Here is a 22,475-nt window from a genome sequence, read left to right as displayed (position 1 = left end):
AGAACACTAAGGTTTTGAGTTGTGCTGTGTCTTTGCTATTAGTTATTACTGTTTACTTGGCTTCAGTGGGGATTGGGGATTTTGTCGTTTGTCACCAACAATAGTTTTTGTATAAACAACAAATGCTGCTTCTACTTTCACCTGCTTCCTGGTCTTCCTTTTTTACTTTATTCTCTATAAACCAGTATAAACACAACTTCAGAAGCATAATTTTCATTACAGAAAGCCTTATTATTTATGTCTCTTGCCCATTAAAATCCTTTTAGAATGTTTTCTAAAGCAATACCCTCAGGGTGTTATAATGCACTGACTCAGTACCATTACGCTTTCCCCAGGCTAAAGCTGTATGACTCATTCTAGATCTAGGTTTTCAAAAAAGCTGCAATAAAAAGTGATGTCTAAATGTAACGTATTTTTACCAGGTTAGTTTATCTAATAAAATAGAGGCATGTCCTAGAGCTATGTTCATATCCTCACGTGCACAAGTATAAATTGCAGAGAATGTCAGGTAAAGAAAAAACAAACATATTGCATTCTAATTTTTAAATGGTTTTGCCCTCATTTACCTGTATCATTTACACCTTGAAAGGACCAAGCATCTTTGTAAAATATTGTGTATCCTATGACGAGGAATAGAACAGTAAAATAAATCTAGATTTTAAGGGTAGGGTCCTCCTCTTTACCTTCTGTTCCTATAAACACTTTTGTTACTGTTGTTTGTACCCCGATTGTAAAGTGTTTATAAATGCCTTTTTTGTCATTGGTTTTCTTAACAGAAATTCCAGCGTTGGATGAACTCACTTTAGAGAGAGTGTTAGAAGAATTAGAGATGATCTGTGTTGAGAACATGAACGTTGCCATTGAAACAGAAGAAGGATTGGGAATCGAATATGATGAGGATGTTGTCTGTGATGTGTGCCGTTCACCAGAAGGGGAGGATGGCAATGAAATGGTTTTCTGTGATAAATGTAACGTCTGTGTACACCAGGTAAGAATAAAACTAGTGTTTTATGTAATGTCTGTGTACACTGGTAATATTTTTTTCTGTGGCTCACTTAAAGGAATACTTGTAGCAAGTTGACAAGTTACCTGGGTCCAGTCAGGAACCCACAGCCACAGTCCTACTTTCCAAATGCTACTTATATAATAAGCTACTTAACTCCACTGTGCACGCGCATTTGACCTCTCCATAGGAAAGCATTAAAAATGCTTTTCAGTGCTTTCCTTTGGGGATTTTAGTGACGCTGGAGGTCCTTACATAGCGTGAGAATGTCCAGCGACGCTCTAGCACAGAAAACCTGTGCTAAAATCCCAGAAGTGCTCTCTAGTGGCTGTCTAGTAGACAGCCACTAGAGGATGAGTTAACCCTGCAATGTAATTATTGCAGTTTATGAAAACTGCAATAATTAAAGTTGCAGGGTTAAGGGTAGTGGGAGTTGGCACCCAGACCACTCCAATGGGCAGAAGTGGTCTCGGTGCCTGGAGTGTCGCTTTAAGGATATATACCCTGACACAGTATATACATATACTGACAAACGCAGATACACAGACACTTATATACATACACTGACACACACAGAGCACCCCTCACACACACACAAAGCACCCCTCACACACACGCAAAGCACCCCTCATAAACACACAGTACCCCCACACAAACAAACACAGCACCCCACACACACACACAGCACTCCTCACACACACAGCACCCCTGTCACACACACAACACCACTCTTACACACAGCACAGTGTCAGTGTGCCAGTGTGTGTATCTCTGTATCTGCATGTGTGTGTAAATGTGTGTATCTGTATGTCAGGGTGTGTATCCTTAAGTGTGTCATTGTGTGTATCTATGTGTCTGTGTATCTGCATGTGTGTCAGGGTAAGTATCTGTGCGTGAGGAGGTGTGTCAGTGTCTGTATCTGTGTATCTGAATGTGTGTCAGGGCATGTATCCTTAAGTGTGTCAGTGTACGTATATATGTGTAAGTGTATCTGCATGTTTGTCAGTATATGTATCTTTGTGTCAGTGTGTGTGTGTGTCTCTGTGTATCTGCATGTGTTTCAGGGTGTGCATCTGTGTGTCAAGGTGTGCATCCTTAAGTGTGTCAGTCTATGTATCTATGTATCTTTGTGTCTGCATGTGTGTCAATGTGTTTATCACCTAAATGTGTGTATCTGTGCCTCAGGGTTTGAATCTATGTGTCAGAATAAGTATCTTTGCGTGAAGATGCGTCAGTGTCTGTATCTTTGTATCTGTATGTGTGTCAGGGTATGTATCTGTATGTATATATGTGTCTGTGTATCTGCGTGTTTGTCAGTATAGTTATCTGCATGTCAATGTGTGTGTCTGTGTATCTGCATCTGTGTGTGTGTATCTGCATGTGTGTCAGGGTGTGCATCTGTGTGTCAGATACATACACTGACACACTTACAGATATATACCCTGACACACAGAAACACACCCTGACACACATGCATATACAAAGACACATAGATACATACCCTGACACACTTAAGGATACATACCCTATGTTTCTTTGTGTCTGTATGTGTGTCAAGGTATGTATCCTTAAGTATTTCACAATATATATATATATGTGTGTCTGTGTATCTGCATGTTTGTCTGTGTATCTGCATTGATGTCAGAACGTGTATCTGTTTGTCAGGGTATGTGTCTGTATGTGTGTCAGTGTATGTATCTATGTGTCTTTGTATCTGCATGTGTGTTAAGGTGTTTATCTGTGTGGTAGGGTGTGTATCTGCTTGTGTGTCTGTGTATCTGCATGGGTGTCAGTGTGTATCTGTTGGTCAGAGTGTCGGGGTATGTGTCTGTATGTGTGTCAGTGTATGTGTATATGTGTCTGTGTATCTGCATGTGTGTCAAGGTATGTATCTGTGTGTCAGTGTGTCTGTTTGTCAGGTTAAATATCTGTGTGTCAGACACAGACACACTGGCACACTGTGTTTCAGGGTGTGTATCTGTATGTGTGTCAGGGTATGTATCTATATGTCTGACACACAGATACATACCCTGACACACATATAGATACACACCCTGAAACACAGACACACTGACACACAGATATATACCCTGACACACATGTAGATGCACAGACACACATGCATATACGTAGACACATAGTTACAATCACTGACATACAGATAATGAGTATCTGCATGTGTGTCAGTGATTGTATATGTGTGTCTGTATCTGCATGTGTGTCAGTGATTGTATGTGTGTGCTTATGTATCTGCATGTGTGAGTGATTGTATATTTGTGTTTATGTATCTGCATGAGTGACTGATTGTATATGTGTATCGATGGGGGCGCCACAATCACAAGTCGTGCGTATATTTACCATATATATTGCATGGTGATCATATGAACAGAGGAATAAAAAGGTTTGACTTGGAAGGATAATTATATTTGGGCCACTGTTGATGTCTCCTCCCTAAATACGTCTGTTGATCATGAAAAAGGCATCCAAGCAATAAAAGAGATTTTAGAAAATGATCCCCTCACGCACAAAACTCAAGCCCTTCTGAATTTAAACATTATTTGTTTTATCCTGTTTCACAATTTTTTTGGGTTTGAGGGTATATATTACCTACAAACGTGTGGAACGGCCATGGGCACCAGGTTCGCGAACATTTTTGTAGCAGATTGGGAAGCTAAAAACATATGGGAACATAACCCATTTGGCGCGAACCTGGTGCTATGGAAAAGGTATATCGACGATGTTTTAATCATTTGGGAGGGAGATAGACCGTTGTTGGACAACTTTTTACAGTATATCAACACTAATGCTTACGGGTTACGTTTTACTGCTGATATCCATACCGAGACAATCAATTTTTTAGATCTTTCTTTGTTTGTGTCCTCAGGGGTTGTCTGTAGTAAGACGTATTTTAAACCTACAGATGGTAATTCATTTATAGAATTGTCAAGCTGTCACCATCCAAATTGGCTGAGAAATATACCAAAAGGCCAACAGACAAGACTCCTGAGGAACTGTACTAATAAAATGGATTTTAACGAACAGGTTAAGATTTTAAATGAAAAGTTTAAAAACAGACATTATAGGGGGGCGTGGCTAGCTGAGCAGCTAACAAGACGTGTTGGTGTGGAGCTCCGGCTGAACACACTGTTTTAATTGACGAATTGCCACGAAATTCCAACAAACACACCAGACAAACAGCCTAATACTGACCCAGATACCCCCAACCTCAATATGGGGCGAAAACATAAGAAAATAACCTGCCTGGAGGGCTCATACACGCCTGACATCAGACGGTCCTTCAATAGGCCGCAAACACAGACACAAACTAAGATGGCGCAAGGGGATAACCAAAGCTCCAGTGACTCAGAGGCATCGGCCCGAGAAAGGGGCCCCCCGACCATACAGACCGCCAACGCAGTATACCAGACGGAAGACTCCGACTCTGACAACTCGCCCTCGACAAAAGGCGATATTAAAAAGTTATTACTCCTAAATTGGTTTCTCAATGTTCAAATGATTATGCTGCAAGTACAGCGCTTCCCGACTGGGTGACCCCAAATGCTTTTGGGACGGCGCCCCACTTCCCGCGACAGCCTCCCCCCCCCCTGAGTCTTTGATCACGTGCAGGGAGTTCGCCCTCCCCCTCCGCTCCACATTGTGCCCGTGCGCCCCACGAAAAGGGCATCCCCCAGATGAGCTTGGAACAACTATAGGGGTACTGCAGTGAACGGACCTGGGAATTAGCCCTATGGCCCGGAGGAGAGGGAGGGGGTGCTCGGATAGTGTTGGGATGGGGGTAGTACTGTATATACCATACTTATGTTGAAGTGCATGTACACGATATTTTTGACCCGCTTGCATGTGAACCCAATGGTATGGCCTCCTAATACGCGCGGCATAGCCCCGCAGCAGACATTTACCCCACCCGGAGGTGTTAGCAGAGATGACCCACTAAGCCCCATACCCAACTAAATAACTAGTTAAGATACAAATGCATACATCGATAGTACAGCATTCCCCCACTGGATAAACGTAATTGTCACCACTAGATCACTGTTCCGCTCCCCACGCGTGCGGATCCCCCCCCCCCCCCCCCCATCGAACTGACATATAGCATTGGAAGCGGTGCGGTCCTGCCATGGCTTTGTAACCCGAAGTCCGTATGGTACCCGGCTGGGTACTATCTGTGGACGCGAGGACGACACCCCACATAGAGCTGGCGATTAGTAAGTCCAGTTTTTTTATTTTTATTTTTCTTCTTTTCTCTCCTTTTTTCTTCTCTTCTCTATTTACCCTTGTCTCTCTTTCCCCCCCTCTACGTACCCTCATGCCTGCCCCCCCCCTCCGGTATGCGATAGTCTCAGAGGCGGAGGCTCTCCTTATAACTCCTATGATCGATATCTCCTATAGCGTTAGGGACGATCGGATAGGGAACCCACTAACAGGCTCCGAGCGGCAAACACCGCAACAGCTATGGCTCTAAAACTACTTTCCATAAATGTTAAAGGCTTGAACGCCCCTAGAAAGAGACGCCTTATGCTTAGAGAGATCAAACGGCACAATCCTGACGTAGCTCTCATTCAAGAGACACATATTTCGCAAAACACGACGCTTCGCATTAGAGACAATACTTACCCCATATCCTACGAGGCTAGATCACACCGCAAACACAACGGGGTGGCTATCTTAATACACAACAGGTGCCCGATCCAAATACGTTCCACAGACATAGACACGGACGGCAGGTTCATCATACTGTCGGGGACACTGTACTCCCATTCAATACACTTAATCAATGTGTATGCCCCTAACATACCGGACGCAAAATTCTGGGAGACATTGACAGATAAAATTAAGGCCCTACCGTACGGCATGTTAATCATGGGGGGCGACTTTAATGCCGCACCGTGCCCAGCAACTGACAGAAGCACCAAGACAGGCACCCAGAGGTCACAGGGCAGGGGGGGTCAGGACAGAATGCTGCATGGCTTTCTCCAAAACACCAACCTGATTGACGTGTGGCGGGCCCAGCATCCCGGAGAACTCGACTACACCTTTTATTCCGCACCACACGGTACCTACTCGAGGATCGATTATTTCCTCGTTAACGATACAAGCATGGCAAAGGTAAAAGAGACCACAATAGGTTCTATTACTTGGTCAGACCATGCCGAAGTCACCCTGACGCTGGACCACCTGTGCGCAGCAGCACCTTGGAACTGGAGGATGAGCCCACATCTGTTACGCGACGAGGACTCCAAAGCTGAAATATGCGCCGACATACACAACTACTTTCACGAAAACGAAACGGAGGATGTTGCCTCCACCACGGTGTGGGCGGCCCATAAAGCTGTGATCAGGGGCACGTGCATTAAACTTGCAACGAGGAAGAAAGCTCACAAGGCCAAAGAGGTGCACAGACTACTGGGGGAACTGAGGAAAGCTGAGCAGAGACATAAAACCGTTCCAACCCCCCAACTCACAGAACAAGTGCAAAAGATCAGGCGATCCTTGACCACTGTACTAATGGACGACACCATAAAGGCCCTTAATTGGACCAAGAGAACATATTACGAACACTCGAACAAAATGGACACCTTATTAGCCAGGACCCTGAGACCAAGGCAAAACCGGGCCCCAATCACTGCGATTAAACACAGAGACGGAACGGTAAAAAATACCCCAGCAGAGGTGGCACAGGTATTCACCGACTATTATAAGAAGCTGTACAACCACACGCCACGGTCTCAAACGTCTCAGGCTGAAGCTGATAGGCAAATGCACAACTTTGTGCAGGACCTAGACCTACCAAAACTCTCGACGGCATCAGCACAGCTCCTCGGAGAAGCTATAACAAGGGAGGAAGTAGAAAGGGCTATAGCAGGCCTGAAAGGTAACAAGGCACCGGGACCAGATGGCTTCGATGGGACGTACTACAAGTCCTTTAAAGAGGAATTGTCCCCACATCTAGCGCGAGTGTTCAACGACCTCATGGAGGGCGGCAACACGGAAAGCAGTATGTCACTTGCTAACATAATTCTCCTCCAGAAACCGGGCAAGGATCCACTACTCCCAGATAACTATAGGCCCATTTCGCTGATTAATCAAGATATTAAAATTCTGGCGAAGATACTAGCGGACCGGTTGAACCCAGTGTTGAAAACTCTGATCCACCCTGACCAGGTGGGGTTCGTGCCAGACAGACAGCTGTTTGAAAACACCCGGAGAAACATAAATTTAATATGGCGACAGAGGGCCTCTACCACCCCCACGCTACTGGTCTCGCTGGACGCGGAGAAGGCCTTTGATAGGGTCGAGTGGCCGTACCTCTTCGACCTGCTGAACCACCTGAACTTTCCCGAACGATATGTGACATCAATCAGGGCCATGTACAATCAGGCCTCTGCGCAGATTAGGATGACGGGAGCTGGACCTCAACCCTTTTTTCTGAAGAACGGAACCAGACAAGGCTGCCCCCTCTCCCCCCTCCTATTTGTGCTGTCGCTTGAGCCGCTCATGCAAGCCATGCGACGACACCCCCTGATTACAGGGATCAACGTAGGGGGCCAAGAGTTTCTCGCCTCCGCCTACGCAGATGATGTTTTGCTGACCCTCACGAACCCCATAGCGTCCATGGCGGCACTCAGAGGCCTACTGACACAGTTCGGGGCCTTCTCCGGCTACAAGGCGAACCTGGATAAATCAAGTGCCCTCCCGCTCGGCATGACACCAGAGGACATAAAGACCATACGGGAAACTCACAACATTCCGATAGTACGTGACCATCTTAAGTACCTGGGAGTACGCCTACCTGCAGACCCAAAAGATATACATCACCTGAACTATACCCATTTGATCAAGACACTCATACATGACATGGACAATTGGCAAGACAAACCCATTTCCTGGATAGGGCGCATCCACACAGTAAAAATGAACATCCTACCGAGAATACTGTTTCTCTTCCAGGCGTTACCTGTCAGACTACTCAAATCAGACCTGGCACACCTCCAGAAGGCAATAGGCGATTTCATCTGGCACAACCGCAGACACAGGATATCCAAAAATGTACTATATAGACAGAAACAGAGAGGAGGGCTGGGCCTGCCACACCTTTACTCCTACTACCTGGCGGCGCAATTGGCACAGATCGCTATGTGGCATTCTCCCCTAGGGGCCAGACGGTGGGTTGACCTGGAGTCGCTTATGACAGGGGCCGACCTCCCGCAGTATCACATGTGGGTGCGCAAAGAAGCCAGGCCTATCCTGAGGACGACCTGCCCAGCAATACTGAATTCCCTAACCATATGGGACTCGTATGCCCATAAATATAACTTGACATCTAGGCACTCACCCATGACCCCCGTACTGAGGAACAGGGACTTCCCCCCAGGCATAGCGGCTAGGGATTTCGCTAACATAGAGACGGCAGGTATACAGAGAATTTGCCATATGTATGAACATAAGAAACTAGTCCCCTTTGACACACTTCAACAGCGAACACACCTCACCCCAGCAGACTTCTTCCGATATTTACAGATCAGAGACTACGTCCAACGGACTGACATTCGACAGGCGGCGACCACCCCTCTAACATTCTATGAAAGAATGTGTCTGAATGAGCATACACGAAAAGGCTTAATTACCACCATGTATGCACACATATGCTCGGAATCAAAAGAGTGGGGACCACTGACATATACGGAGGCATGGGAAAGAGACCTGGGAGAGGTACTAGAGGGGGAGGAATGGAGGGACATATGGGAAGCCAACCATAAAGTGTCTATAAGTGTCACACTGCAGGAGCAATCCTACAAAACAATGTTCAGGTGGTACACCACCCCAGTCACACTACACCGCATGGGACAGACACCCACTGACGACTGTTGGAGGGATTGCGGACACAAGGGTACATACCTCCACATGTGGTGGGATTGCCCCAAAGCTCAGACGTTCTGGACTAAAATCCATCATTTAGTCAATGGTATATTCCATAAGGCACCAGACCTCAATCCTTGGACATACCTCCTGAACAGACCAGTAGACAATTGGACAAGAGTTGAACAAACATTACTGCATAAAATTACACTGGCAGCCAGGAGATCGATGGCACAAACATGGCTCCAAACAGACTTACCAACCACCCAGAGAGTAATAGGCAACATAAAAGAGGTACACCTAATGGATAGTCTGACGGCCAGATTGAAAGGCACCACACCGAAATTTGACAGAGTATGGGAACCATGGCACGGCTATGTACTCCCGGTCACCGCCTAAAACACCACATAACGATAAAACGTACGATCATGGCCAAGTAGCTCTGAGACGTTGCATACGACCTTCCCCATCTACCCTGTGCCCCCTTCCCTCCCTTTCCTTCTTGCTCCCCCCTTTCTTTTCTTCTCTTTCCCTTTTTTCTTCTCTCTTCACTCTTAATCTCATTTAGTTTTTTATACTTCCAAAACATAGCAACGATGTATTACCACGCAACATGACCCTAATCGCACTTTAAACATAAATCGCACCACAAGATAGGCGCAAGGCAAGGTGCACTAGGGTAAACCCCCTCTACTAAGGGATGAGGCAACCCTATTTGGTTACAATGCACGAAGTTATGTATAATATGTTGTGTTACACGGTTGTTTCTTTCTTCAAACGGTATCATCACCACGATAGCTTGCGGATTTATAAAAAAGAAAAAAAACCCTGGTGGACTGAGACAGTGATGACATCAAGCCGCAAGAGACATTTTCTTATTTGAAGTTTATGTACAGTAATTCATGGCTGTTATTTCTACAAGTCTATATATATTTTATGGCTTCTGCGTAAGCCTGTGCACTGTTTTCATTTCTCTTTGTCCGACAGGATGCAAAAATAAAGTATTTAAAAAAAAAAAAAAAAAAGTTATTACTAGACCTACGGAAGGTATGGAAGTCGGATCTGGAAGAGGTGCGGTCCGAGATGACCGGGGTCACAGCACGCTTGGGAGCAGTGGAGACAAGAGAAGGGGACAGAGACGTTCTCATAGCTGAGACTCAAACCCAAGTGGCCTCCCTGACCCAGCAACTCCAACAACTTACCCGCACGGTGACCGCGATGGAAACCAGGCACCGCAAGAGAAACGTCCGGGTCCGCGGAGCTCCGGAAACAATAGGCCCAGAAGCCCTGCTAGAGTTTTCCAACAAAATGGCGATCGTGATGGGAGCAAAGAAAATCGGCGAAGCATGGCCTATCACAGCGGCATTTAGGATCCGGAAGGCCGTGGCCGCCCCCGCAGACGCCCCCAGGGACATCATTGCACTCACCCGAGACATAGCGGTAAAAGCGGCAATTCTGGCCCGCTCAAGGAAGACGCCCACCATCACGGTAGATAACCTTCACATCAAAGTATTTGATGACTTACCATTTGCAACGCTGCTAGAAAGGAGAAGATTCATGCCAATCACTCGGCAGCTGAGAGACTGCGGTATTAGATACAGATGGGGGACGTCTGGCACACTGGTGGTGCCGCATGGGGACAGAGTTCTTTCGCTGTCAGCAGAGGAAGACCCCACGGACTTCCTACAGGAGCTCCAACTCCCTCAGCCCGGACTCCCTGAACAGGGGAAAAGCAAGACCCCCAGCGACAAAGCAGCACTGGAGAAAGGCTCTGAGGAGACAGGAGCACAGAGAAGGCCACGTCCACAGAACCCTCCATAGGACTGTTAGAACGCTAAAGGACTGGACATACACCTGCCTAATGGGCAAGGTGGGGACATTCGGGCGAACCAGGCTCTTCACAAGCCCCCAAGTATCTATATTGCCATATTGCCATGTATCCCTGTTTTTACTATACTTCCACCTCTTTTTTTTGCTTGTTTGTTAGTTCGTTTCTTCCCAATGTGTTTATTTTGACTTCATTAATCTTGCCACCATGTGATAACAAAGAGTTTCCGTCCACCCCACACGAATCGCCGAAGAGGTCGGCCAATGTAACATGTACTACCATCACGGGAGTCGTTCACATATGGTACCTAGGTGGTTAGTTTCACCCCACAAGAGCCAGCAACACGCTCCACTAATGGGATCATATTACCTACATATAAGTAACTAAAACGTATTATAGAAGTATATTGTACAACTCCACATGAGTTGCCAACTCGTGCTGTCCGCGAGCCTATTTTAACCCCACGAGAGTAGCCAACATGCACTGCCAACGCACTCACCCTTACTCCACTAGAGCTACGAACAGGTTATCTCACTGAGTGTACGTTACCTCCACGAGACACGCTGATGTGACCTGCCAATGTGTACATTTTGCCTTCCCAAAAACCATTACCAAATGTTACCAATGTGCTTAACATGACCCCACACGAGGTGCTCCGTTACACCATCAATGTGCTATACACTTAACGGTACAAACGCCATTAACGGGAAGTAACAATGTGTCCCTTTTTTTTTTTTTTTTTAATACCCACATGAGCGGCCAGTATGTCTCAACCCCACATAGGCGGCTAGCGTGTTATACATATGGCTCGTATTGGGCCCGCCTGAGCTGCTAGCATGCTGGACTGAATAGTTAGCTTTAAACCCTCATGAGATATCAGCTTGCTATACCAAGCTACACACTTTAAGCCTGAAAGAGCAACTGGCAGGTTACACCAATCTTCAATAAGCTTAAGCCCTCATCAGCCACTAGCATGTTATACTATAGTGCACACCTTAAACCCATTGGCGCTACTGGCGTGCAGTACCAACCCGTAAATCTTAACCTTGAGGGCAACTAAAATGTTAGAATGCCATAGCATATTGTACATCTCGAGGCCGTGAGAAAGGCATACACAGACCTGTGTGCTTATTAACTCCTCAAGAGGTTTGTTTCAGTAAGAGGATGCTAGAGCAATTATCCCAGAATGACTCATGTTAACTATTAACCAATGTTAAATTTGCTTTTTTGCCTTTTATCCTTTTGTATTGGATGATTGTATGTTACCACGAAAAATAGTGGAAACTACTCCACAACAAAAATAAAGAATTTATAAAAAAAAAAAAAACCCGCCGAATGGACCACCAACCAGGAGCTGATAGCAGGGGCTATGCGATGGCACCAAGCGGATGGCACCAAACGCACATACCCAGGCACAGCAAACTAAGGCCTCTCAGCATGGCTGGCGCGGGGGAGACGGCCGCTCCCCCATCGCCCTCAACAGCCACCAGCTTGCATCTGGTCCCGCGATCCCCCCCCTATGGACCGGAGGGGGTTATCCCGGTCCCAGGAGGGCCCCCTCGGGCACGGGGGCAACAGTCTGAGCCGAACCGATCTCACCCCAAGATGGCGGCGACCAGCCCGGAATCACTCACCACGATGACAGATATCCTGGAGAGGCTGGATGCCCATTTTGAGGCCTTCTGGCGCAAATTAGAAGACAGACTATCTGCAGCCACACCTCGAGCCGAATACTCACCGAGGGTGCTGCCCTCCTGCACACAGCTCAGCGGCACGATAAGCCGAAAACAAGCCGGAAAACGGCGCCAAAAACAGCGCGACAACTCTTCCACACACAAACACGCATGGCGCCTTCATTTGACTGCTACTAAACTCACACACAAGCTGAAGCCAACTACAATCCAGCATAAGCCAAGGCCTGGCACAACAGCCATGAAGAGCCCGCTCTCATACCGACGCCGGACCCGACCGACACAGACGAGCTGCCCCAGGCCCTACACAGAGCATACCCGCAGACACAAGGTTGGAAGCCTAACAGCTGGACTGGGGTCTGACACCCATAATCACAAGCCACGGAACAAGACCCAATCTAACTCTCATTCAGTGGTCCCAACAACCGACGCGCAGGACCACCACGAGGCACCCAGGCACAATACATGCCTGCAGGATACAAAACACCTCAACGCACCCCCTACTCACCCATGGCAAATCGCCACGCCTGAGCCGCAGGATCTTTCACCCAGACGGGGCTGTGAAATACCTTTGGAGGGAGTCGGCTGAACGGGACACTCGTACCAGCAGATGAGTCATTCATCTCAGGCCGCCCTTAGCAGCTATATACACCCATTGAGGACTTGCCACTCTCCTGTGACTTTTTGCATTTTGCATTAATCATATGTACACTCCCTCACAAGCAACTACTTAGCCTGACCTCACCACTCATTCATTGTACATAACTTCTCTCACGCTCCCCATTACCACACGTCCATATATCTATAAAATGTATTTTTTAACTCATGCCTGATGGGCCACACACTTTATGCTTCAAACAAAGTTATGCCTTTACTTTCCATGTTCTGCTGTCGCTCTACTCATATCTCGCTATCACCCTCTGGTATAGATCTAGATGCTCTGCAGTGCCAATCTGCATTTATCAGACTAACATACACGGAACATAAGCTTAACTGTAAGGCCACAGCTGTATGATCCACCCGAATACCACTGTAACGTGTATTAATTGTTAGTTGGCTATAACTTCGCTAAACTGTTTATTGAGCCTTATGCATACGGAATTTAGGCTTGTCTATCGGTCTATGGCTGTAGGACCTCTTTGGAGGCCTTTCCAAAGTGTTTTGAATGTTGGTTAACGAAACTGTTTACTCACTACTTTGTCACTCCTCTGAATAATCTCTCCTGACATACGCCTTCTACTAACCTACTTAACAAAACGAGTCACCAATCTGTTGTACTAATGATACCCCTTTAAAAAAAAATGTGCCTGACTAATCTGTGCCACAACCTGTAATGCAACTGTTTACTGTTTTACCCTGATGCCGCTGTCGTGGCGCATTGAGGCTACTTGTTATTTCTGCGCACAACTAAAATAAAGAATTTAAAAAAAAAAAAAACAGACATTATCCTCCCCAATTGTTAGATGAATATAAAAAAGAGATAGATAACAAAGATAGGACTACATTTTTAAAAAGCAAAAAAATTTCAGGAAAAAACAATAGAGATTTCAGTACCTCTTTTATCACCAGGTACAATAATAAGGCAAACCAAATTGAGAGAACCATTAGAAAATGTTGGCCTATTTTAAAACAAGATCAGTTTTTAAAGAATATTTTACCATCTAGACCTCAGATTATCTACAAAAAAATACAAAATTTTAAATCAATCCTAGCACCTAGTACTTTACCTACTGTCAAATCGTCTAAAGGAGCAGTAATACGGATACAGACAGTTTCCTTAGGGAGAAACCTAAAGGTTTCTTCAAGTGCTGACGCTGCAGTACTTGTAAATTCCAGAAACAAAAAACATCAGAGTTTCAATGTACTGCAACAAAGGAGATATTTAAGATTAAACATTTTATAAATTGCCAAACAAAACATGTAATTTATCTCCTTGAGTGCAAATGTGGCATTTAATATGTGGGACGCACCATTAGGAAACTGCATGTCAGAATCCTGGAGCATTTCAATGGTATTAAAAGAGGAAATATGAAACATAGTGTCCCCAGACACTGTACAAGTTGTTCCCATTTCAGTTTCCAGGATTTTAAATGTATAGGAATAGACGCTAGTACTCCTCACTGGAGAGGAGGAGATACTGAGAAAGCTATAGGAATAGACGCTAGTACTCCTCACTGGAGAGGAGGAGATACTGAGAAAGCTTTGGCCATGAAAGAAACGGAGTGGATACATAGGCTTAAAACTTCCTCCCCCAGTGGTCTAAATGTAGATATAGATCTGTTAGTTTCTGTGGATTGACATTTAAGTCTAGACTATTGTTTTTGATTTAATTTAGTTTACTATATATTTATATAGGTTTTATAGCCTATTGACAATTTAAATACTTTTATGCTTTAAATAATATATAGTCTTCGTGTAACTATTCAAAATGTTGCTATTTAAATAAATTTTGCTATAGACCTCTATCTAGTGTGCTTTTTAGTTTGGGGCTTTTTGTCATGCGCTTCGGTCGGTAGAACCCTTTTAGAAGAATGATGTCCTCCAATAATAATTTTTTTCTATTTTCCTTATTTATGTATTTTTACTTTTATAATGGATTTTTACTTTTATAATTTATTTGCTTTTTCCCTTAAAATTGTTAAAATTGTATCAGTTTAACATCAAATACAATGGTCCTGTATTTTATTACTTATACCTTAGATTTATTACTTAGATCTTTTAAATAGATGTTTTTCAAACTTGATGTATTTTAAATATGATGATTTTTTTAAATATGATAATGACTTTTAAATATACTGTTTTTCAAATAAAGTTTATGGATATGATTAGTTTATCAATGTGGATGTATTTTCCTAGGATTTCATTTAGTTCACACTCTGTAATAGACTTTGAAGATTTTAGTATGTTTGCCCTTAGAAGCTTGCCAAATCAAGTGGTCTGGCAATGTTTACTGTCCTCGGGCATAAAGTGACAATAAAGTTTGTCTGCGTGTCAGGCTGAATGTGCGCGCATGCACGGCAACGTGCTTTGTCACTTTTGCCGCAATGCGCATGCGCACACGAAACGAGCCGCGCGAAAATAAAGATTTAAAAAGCTGGAACAGCTGAGGACACACAGATCTCGAAAAAGTCCTTGGGACGAAACGCGTCGAGCAGAGATACCTGTCAACACCTCCATAAAGACTCCATCATCTCCTTGCCTGACTGATTATTTCAAGAGGCATTGACATTGGAACTACATTTAAAGGGATTTTAACCCATGAGAGGTTGACAAGCGTTTTTGCACAACTAGACATAAGTCTCTTTGTGCCACCTTCTTTGTGAGTGTGTATTTTTATTGTAATTTTGGATGTTTTATGTCATTAAATACTTCACTATGTATGTTTTTATTCCTCTTTTCATATGATCACCATGCAATATATATGGTAAATATACGCACGACTTGTGATTGTGGCGCCCCCATTGGTATATGTCTTTGTACTATACTGCTTGTATACTTGTATAACTTGTTGGGAATTGGGAGTGATCCCTTATTTGGAGTGGCTGTCCTGCACTATTTATGCACTTTATCCCATACACCGTTTTGATATATTTATATGTGTATCGAAACTGCATGAGTGTCAGTGTTTGTATCTGTATGTGCGGAGCCTGGGGCAGAGGGAAAAGCATGGAAAGCCTGGGGCTGAGGGGAAAGCCTGGGGCTGAGGGGAAAGCAGCGAAAGCCTGGGGCTGAGGGGAAAGCAGGGAAAGCCTGGGGCTGAAGGGAAAGCAAGGAGAGTCGTGGGCAGAGGAAAGAGCAGGTAGAGTCGTGGGCAGAGGAAAGAGCAGGGAAAGTCGTGGGCAGATGGGAGGGCAGTGGGGAGAGCCTGGGGCAGGAGAGAAGTGGGGAGAGCCTGGGACAGAAGAGAAGCGGGGAGAGCCTGGGACAGAAGAGAAGTGGGGAGAGCCTGGGACAGAGGAGAAGCGGGGAGAGCCTGAGGCAGAGGGGAGAGCAGGGAGGGGAGAGCCTGGGGCAGAGGGGAGAGCAGGGAGACCCTCGGGCGGAGAGAAGAACAGAGAGAGCCTAGAACTGTTGATCTTGAGGAAAGTTCCGTGTAGTGGACTGAAACGTCGATCATTTTAAATATGCTTTAATAAAATTTTGATTTTTTTTATCTGGACCGTGAGTGCTGCTACCTCTTTGGATTTCTTGGATATTTAAAGCCTTGGCTTAGCACCCGGCACACAAGGGACATTTAAAGCGTGAGTGCAAGAGCATTTTTTCTTTTATATATATATATACACACATTTTTTTTTGTTAAGGTAAATTAGCAAATTAGCAACATAGATCTAGAGAAAATGCATGGAGGGGAAAAATAAGCACCACAATTGAAGATTATGCTAGCTTTAGTGTGCTAAGAATCTTAATTTTAGTAATGACAGGAGGCGAGGCGAGTATTTTGCATAATCTCTCTTTACTAACTCCACACAGCAGCAAAGAAACACGTAGAAAAAAGAACCAATCACAAGAGAGTAGGATGTACATAAGGCATAGTGACCTCCTCACTTCCTCTTTCAGAAAGCGACATCAAGCCGAAGTAAAACATATAACAAGCAATCACAATAACTCCTAAGTCCAAAATTCGAAGGAGCAAAGTTCCCTGTGAATTCCATCTAAATAACAAAAAGTGTTCAGGGATGAATAAAATCTGAAGGATCAAAATTCCAAAGAGTTTCACACAAACAACCAAATGTCTTCAGAGACAAGTTATACTGAAAAGAGAATGTGTGACAGGTTTAGACACATAGTCATGAACATGTAAATCCAAGTAATCTGTCATTACTAAAATCAAGATTATTAGTACACTAAAGCTAGCATAATCTTCAATTTTACCACTTGACAGGAGGCTTCATATTTTGCATTTTAACACTGAGAAAGGAATAGAAAATAACGAAGAATCCGAAAATGCAATGGGATACCTATCTTATCGGGTCTACGGGAGAAGCCTCCCCGCCGAACGCCCGAACATCCGGTACCTGATGGAAAGTCACCAGTCAAAGCATAAAAGTCTGACAGTAGATGCCCCTAGTCCCGTAGAAAAAACTGAGAACGACCTCCACGCACCATCAGCCGGAGGTTGATGTCACTGGGTAGTTGGTACATAAGTTTTAGGATCCTTGTCCATCGGGAGTCCCCTGACCGGGACACGGGCTGTTGAGCCGTCCACACCACCACATAATGGATCAAGGTACTGTTCCAAACATCAATCAGACCGTGAATGCTCAGATGGAGAGGTAGCATTGTCATGTCCCTAGGGCCCAAGAGACTCCTAAGAGGGTCCTAGCAGCCTGTGATAGTCCACCGATTTGCCAAGAACCCCAGAAAGAGTCCAGGCTACCAGGGTCAGCCGACCCTCCAGGAATAGAAGATGTGGGTTCCCTTTCGTGTCCGTGAGAATATTAGGATATGAATGTAGGAGGAGGAGATCCTCACCAGTCAGTCTCGTGAGATCCGGGAAACGAGGCTGACTCTGTCACGGTAGGACGAGCAAGGCAGTGTTATCCGCTGAACAACGAGATGGATAATTTTCGCAATTATTGCGAAGGAGGCAAAATCATATGTCCGCCGGGGAGGCCCAGTTGGCCGGATTGCAAACCACATTGTGCACCATCGTGCATTGTGCCAATTGAAGAACAACACATTCCGGCGGTCCCTCTGATATGTCTTTCTCCCGGGAGATAGGCCGACCTCGGGGTTCTGCGAGGAAGGCAGGGATCGAAGATGCCTTTCATGATGTCTGATAAAGGATGGGAGTTAGTTCCGTCCAGGTGATCGATACACCTGCCTGTCGATGCTCTGTCCATCCGGAGTAGGATGCAACAGATGGAGTACCCCTTTACCAGTCTGCAGATAGTGAATTACAGCATGAAGAATTCTAGGTCCGTATCGTGTACCTATTTTCGCGTGTTTGGACTTTTGCAGGTTGTCCAGGTTGTCCTCACAGCCCCACAAGCTGGTATCCGACTCCTGAACGGATCGTAGGGGTCTGCCTGAGTGAACCTGACCAGACCTCACTGCCTGTTCTGGTAACGTAGCGAGTCTGGGAAGATGGCCCGGATAGAGGAGGGCAGTATCCCATGATCCAGGTGAGAGCATGTAGGGTCACGGTGTTGCAGTGAAGGACCATTTGAAGATTCCTTGAGGATAGAGGAGACCTATGAAGGGAAGAACTTCCGCATGTAAGGGTTGGAAACGCTTATGAATCCTAAGAATTGGATCATCCAGCACGAAACGCGACGATTCCAGACGGACCACGGAGAATCTCGAGTGTTGGCACAGTCTTGCGTTCCCTGAATCGCCCATAGGAGATTGTCCAGTGATCAATTATGTATGTCTTCCTCATATATAATTGATCACTGGTTTTGGTAGATTCAGTCAGCCCCGCAGGGATCCGAGCTGTGGGCCAGGGGAAGAGCCAAGGTTGATCGAGTCACAGGGAACCTAGATAACGTTGTCAAGGGGGATGGAAAAAGATCACCCTGACATGTCTTCATATAGAGATTTGTCAGGCTAGTCGTCCATGCGAAAGGTTCCGTATTAGGTTTAAATACCTTCTGCCTAGATACGATGGGAACTCCTGTGGGTGGAGTAGAAAGTACAGTTGATTGTACCTTGGAGGTGTTAACCTGAGGAAAACGGTATCTAGTGCATCCACGCGTTGTGTGTTTTCTGTCCAATCGTCTGGAGCACCAGAGGTTGACTCTCGCTCCTTCCGGGTAATATAATGTTAGCGATAGTGGGTACGTGGTCAGATGTCCTGAAGTGGTTGCGACAAATGCTATAAGTTTCCTCGGGAAAAGTGTGCCTTGTGCCTGGGGTCCCAATAATTTGGCGCCCAGATCCGCCAACCATCTGTCAATACGGAGGAGTACTGCTATGCGCGTCCCATAGGAGAGGCGTTCACTGGGATTTCTGACGAAAGGGACACATCTCTGAGTCCATTAACGAATATCGGGAGCCCATTCCCAGACTGTGTGGCCGTTTTCCGGTATTTTACCCCTGATAGCGTCCAGCAGTGAGTCTTGTCCCTGAGACCTCTCCTGGCTCCCTTGCGGAGTTGCGGTCGTCCAGAGTCATGAAGGACATTATCCGCTGGTTAAATGCGGCCGTCTCTGCCACTCCATCCGGGAAGGAAGGGCATGGGTCGTCCGACCCCAAGTGTTTATGGACATCTTACCTGGAGGCTGCAAAGCCACAGGTGCATAAAGTAGCCAGGTGTTATTGTGATATGTAAAAGGCACAAACCAGTAGACAGGCACAGGATGCAGGGCAAACAGATCAGCCTACCATAGTAGTAGGTAGTATTCACAGAAACCCCAGCAGGGTTGTACTCTGAACAGTGGCCAAATAAATAGACTGGGTCTCACCCAGTAAATAGAGGTTGCAACAGCATGCCTCCACTCAGCAGCACAGTGCAGCACACTTATTGTAGGGCCTCACCCTAGGAGCCACAGCCCTGATAGAGAGTGTCCATCAGTTCTCCCATAATTAATTCACTGGTAAGGGAGATATGCCTTGAGGCAGGCAGTGTCGGAATCCTGTCCAGCAGTTAGCTGAGGCTGCAACAGCATGTTACCATTCAGCATTCCAGTGCAGTGCACATATAGTAGGGGCTACACCCCGGGTGCAGAGGGTGTGAACCCTTAAGTACTAGTCACAGCTCTGATATAGAACATAAACCAGTTCTTTAAACAATGTTTTTTCAAACTCCCGAACAGTCGAAGTGTCCGCCATTCGAACACGTGGTGGCGGCCATCTTGTTTGCATGGATCAAAGCGGCGAATAGACTTCAGGGGGACTTGGCCGCAAATGCCTTGGGACTATTTTTGGCATGAAAACCTTGCGGTTCCCGGTCGGTCCTCCAGCGGCACTTAGCCGCGAATCTATGGAACCATTTTAGGCATGAAATCCTGAATTCGCCTGGGCAAAAATATAACTTCCATAAAATTTCTGTACCCCTTATCTTGTCTGGGTGATTTGGGATATGTTGTTCACCCAGATCAGGGCTATCAGGGGATGTAAGATTTATGGGGATATGTAATGTTTTGGGGTACTTTATAATTTTTTGGGGGGACTTTATAAAAATCTGTGTAGGAGTGTCGTGCTATTAATTACTGTTTTCATTGGTTTACGTCCCTTGTGTACCTGTCCTCCATCAGGTCCAGTGGGTGTGCCTCTGGCCTTAAAAACTGTATAAAAATCCAACCTGTACTAGTAAACTCTCAGACCTTCTTACCCTCAACTCGCAGCCTAGTCTCGTGTTGTAGGAAACTGCTATATCACTACAAGGGATTGCTATGATCATCATACTCCCTTGGATAATCACTAGCTCTTTTAAGAGCTGTTCCTGCTACCCTCTCTGAAGGAAGAGAGGTTCACCCACTGGAGCCTCGAGTCTTGTCGTAGGTCCAGGGTGGGTAGGAGACGGCGAGACCCCAACAGAGCTGCGGCGGTTCGTGGGGTCTGCAGTGCTTATGGTGTCTGGTGCAGTGCTAATGGTCCTTGGTGAGCACTAGGAGCATCGATTGACGGAGGGTCCGTCACAATGTGGAATATTCTTCCCAAGACAAAATGTATGCCAGCCCTCCTTCCTTCTCTCTTAAAGCTTTAAATTTAGCAATAGAATAAAAAAGTGTAAGTTTACAGATTCAAAAATGCAAATATGTGTTCCTAAAGTTTTCATCATACAATTGACAGCTATGCCAGTTTGTGAAATGATTTAAACATTTAGCTCCGGATAAAATATCTTGGGTGAGACTTAATTGTAAAATATTTTGACTTTATGAAGCCAAGACTCCTGTAACACTGGTTGCATGCTTATATTCACATTAAAGTCTGTTCCTGCATATTATTTGTACTTTAGCTGTTTATAGTAGTTCTGTTTAACAAAAGCTCATTCATCATGTAGTTCATTTTTTAATTTCAAATTTCCATTTAACATATTTTTTTTTAAACCACTGTGGAAGCATCGTTTTATTACAATTTAATTTAGAAATATTATTCATGCAACAGGCCCATTCCATCAGTGTCAGAATTCTAACATGAGCTATAAACTTGTATTCTATTGTACTACATTTTGACAAATTTCAGTCACATAAGACTCATGACAGGCTAACAATGCCTTAATGCAGACTGTACACGCTTTCAAATTGTTTCTTGCTGAAGGGTGGAATATGTGCAAATAATTATTTTTTGTGTACAAGGGGTTTGTTTGCTGAACAGAGAACTGTGGTTAATTGAAAAGCAAAGATTTGCAAATTGGTTTACAATTCACTGTCCATTACACTTCAATGTTAAATCCAAATGTAATTTATTTACAGCAATTATGAAGCAGTGTATCCTCTTTCAATATATCTACAAGGGGATTCACTAAACTGAGATCTGTTGGAATTTCAAGTTTTAGGGCAATTGTTATGTAGTTCAGCCTTATCTCATCTATTTTTCTGATGTTGATCCAAAAGAAGGCAAAAAACAGTTTAAAGTGTATTCCAATCTTGCAACAAACTAGGAAAACAATTCCTTCTCAACCTCAGAATGGCAGTGAAATTTCCAATTGGATCAAAAAGCTATTACCTCAAATATTTAATATTATATCACTGAATATTATGTTTTTACAAGAATTCATCTAGTTTCTTTTTAGCAACCTGTACAGACTCTGATAAAACCACCCCTTCAGACAGAAAATCCCACATATTTGTTGAAAAACAGGGCTCAATTTAAAATTCTGGTGCTTGCTTACAAGTCCCTACATAATGCTGCTCCAACCTACCTATCCTCTCTAATACACAAGAATGTCCCGTCGAGGCCCCTACGCTCTGCCAAAGACCTACGTATATCCTCTGTCCTAACACCCACCTCTAATGCTCGCCTCCAAGATTCCTCCAGGGCTGCACCTCTTCTGTGGAACTCCCTTCCCCATAGAAACATAGAAACATAGAAACATAGAATGTGACGGCAGATAAGAACCATTCGGCCCATCTAGTCTGCCCAGTTTTCTAAATACTTTCATTAGTCCCAAGCCTTATCTTATAGTTAG

The 22,475-nt window shown here is 44.9% G+C and overlaps 1 protein-coding gene across 1 annotated transcript in view; it reads left to right on the top strand.

Annotated features, from left to right (window-relative positions):
• The window catches only part of JADE2 (jade family PHD finger 2), a 647,003-nt gene that overhangs the window by 435,142 nt on the left and 189,386 nt on the right, over window positions 1–22,475 (top strand). Inside the window, exon 6 of the mRNA XM_063447471.1 lies at window positions 777–988. Coding sequence (XP_063303541.1) covers window positions 777–988 — 212 coding nt within the window. The remainder of the gene's footprint in view (window positions 1–776; window positions 989–22,475) is intronic.

This window comes from Pelobates fuscus, chromosome 3 (genome assembly GCF_036172605.1).
Source record: "Pelobates fuscus isolate aPelFus1 chromosome 3, aPelFus1.pri, whole genome shotgun sequence".
Classification (NCBI taxonomy): Eukaryota; Metazoa; Chordata; class Amphibia; order Anura; family Pelobatidae; genus Pelobates; species Pelobates fuscus.
This window is presented reverse-complemented; position numbering and strand designations above follow the sequence as displayed.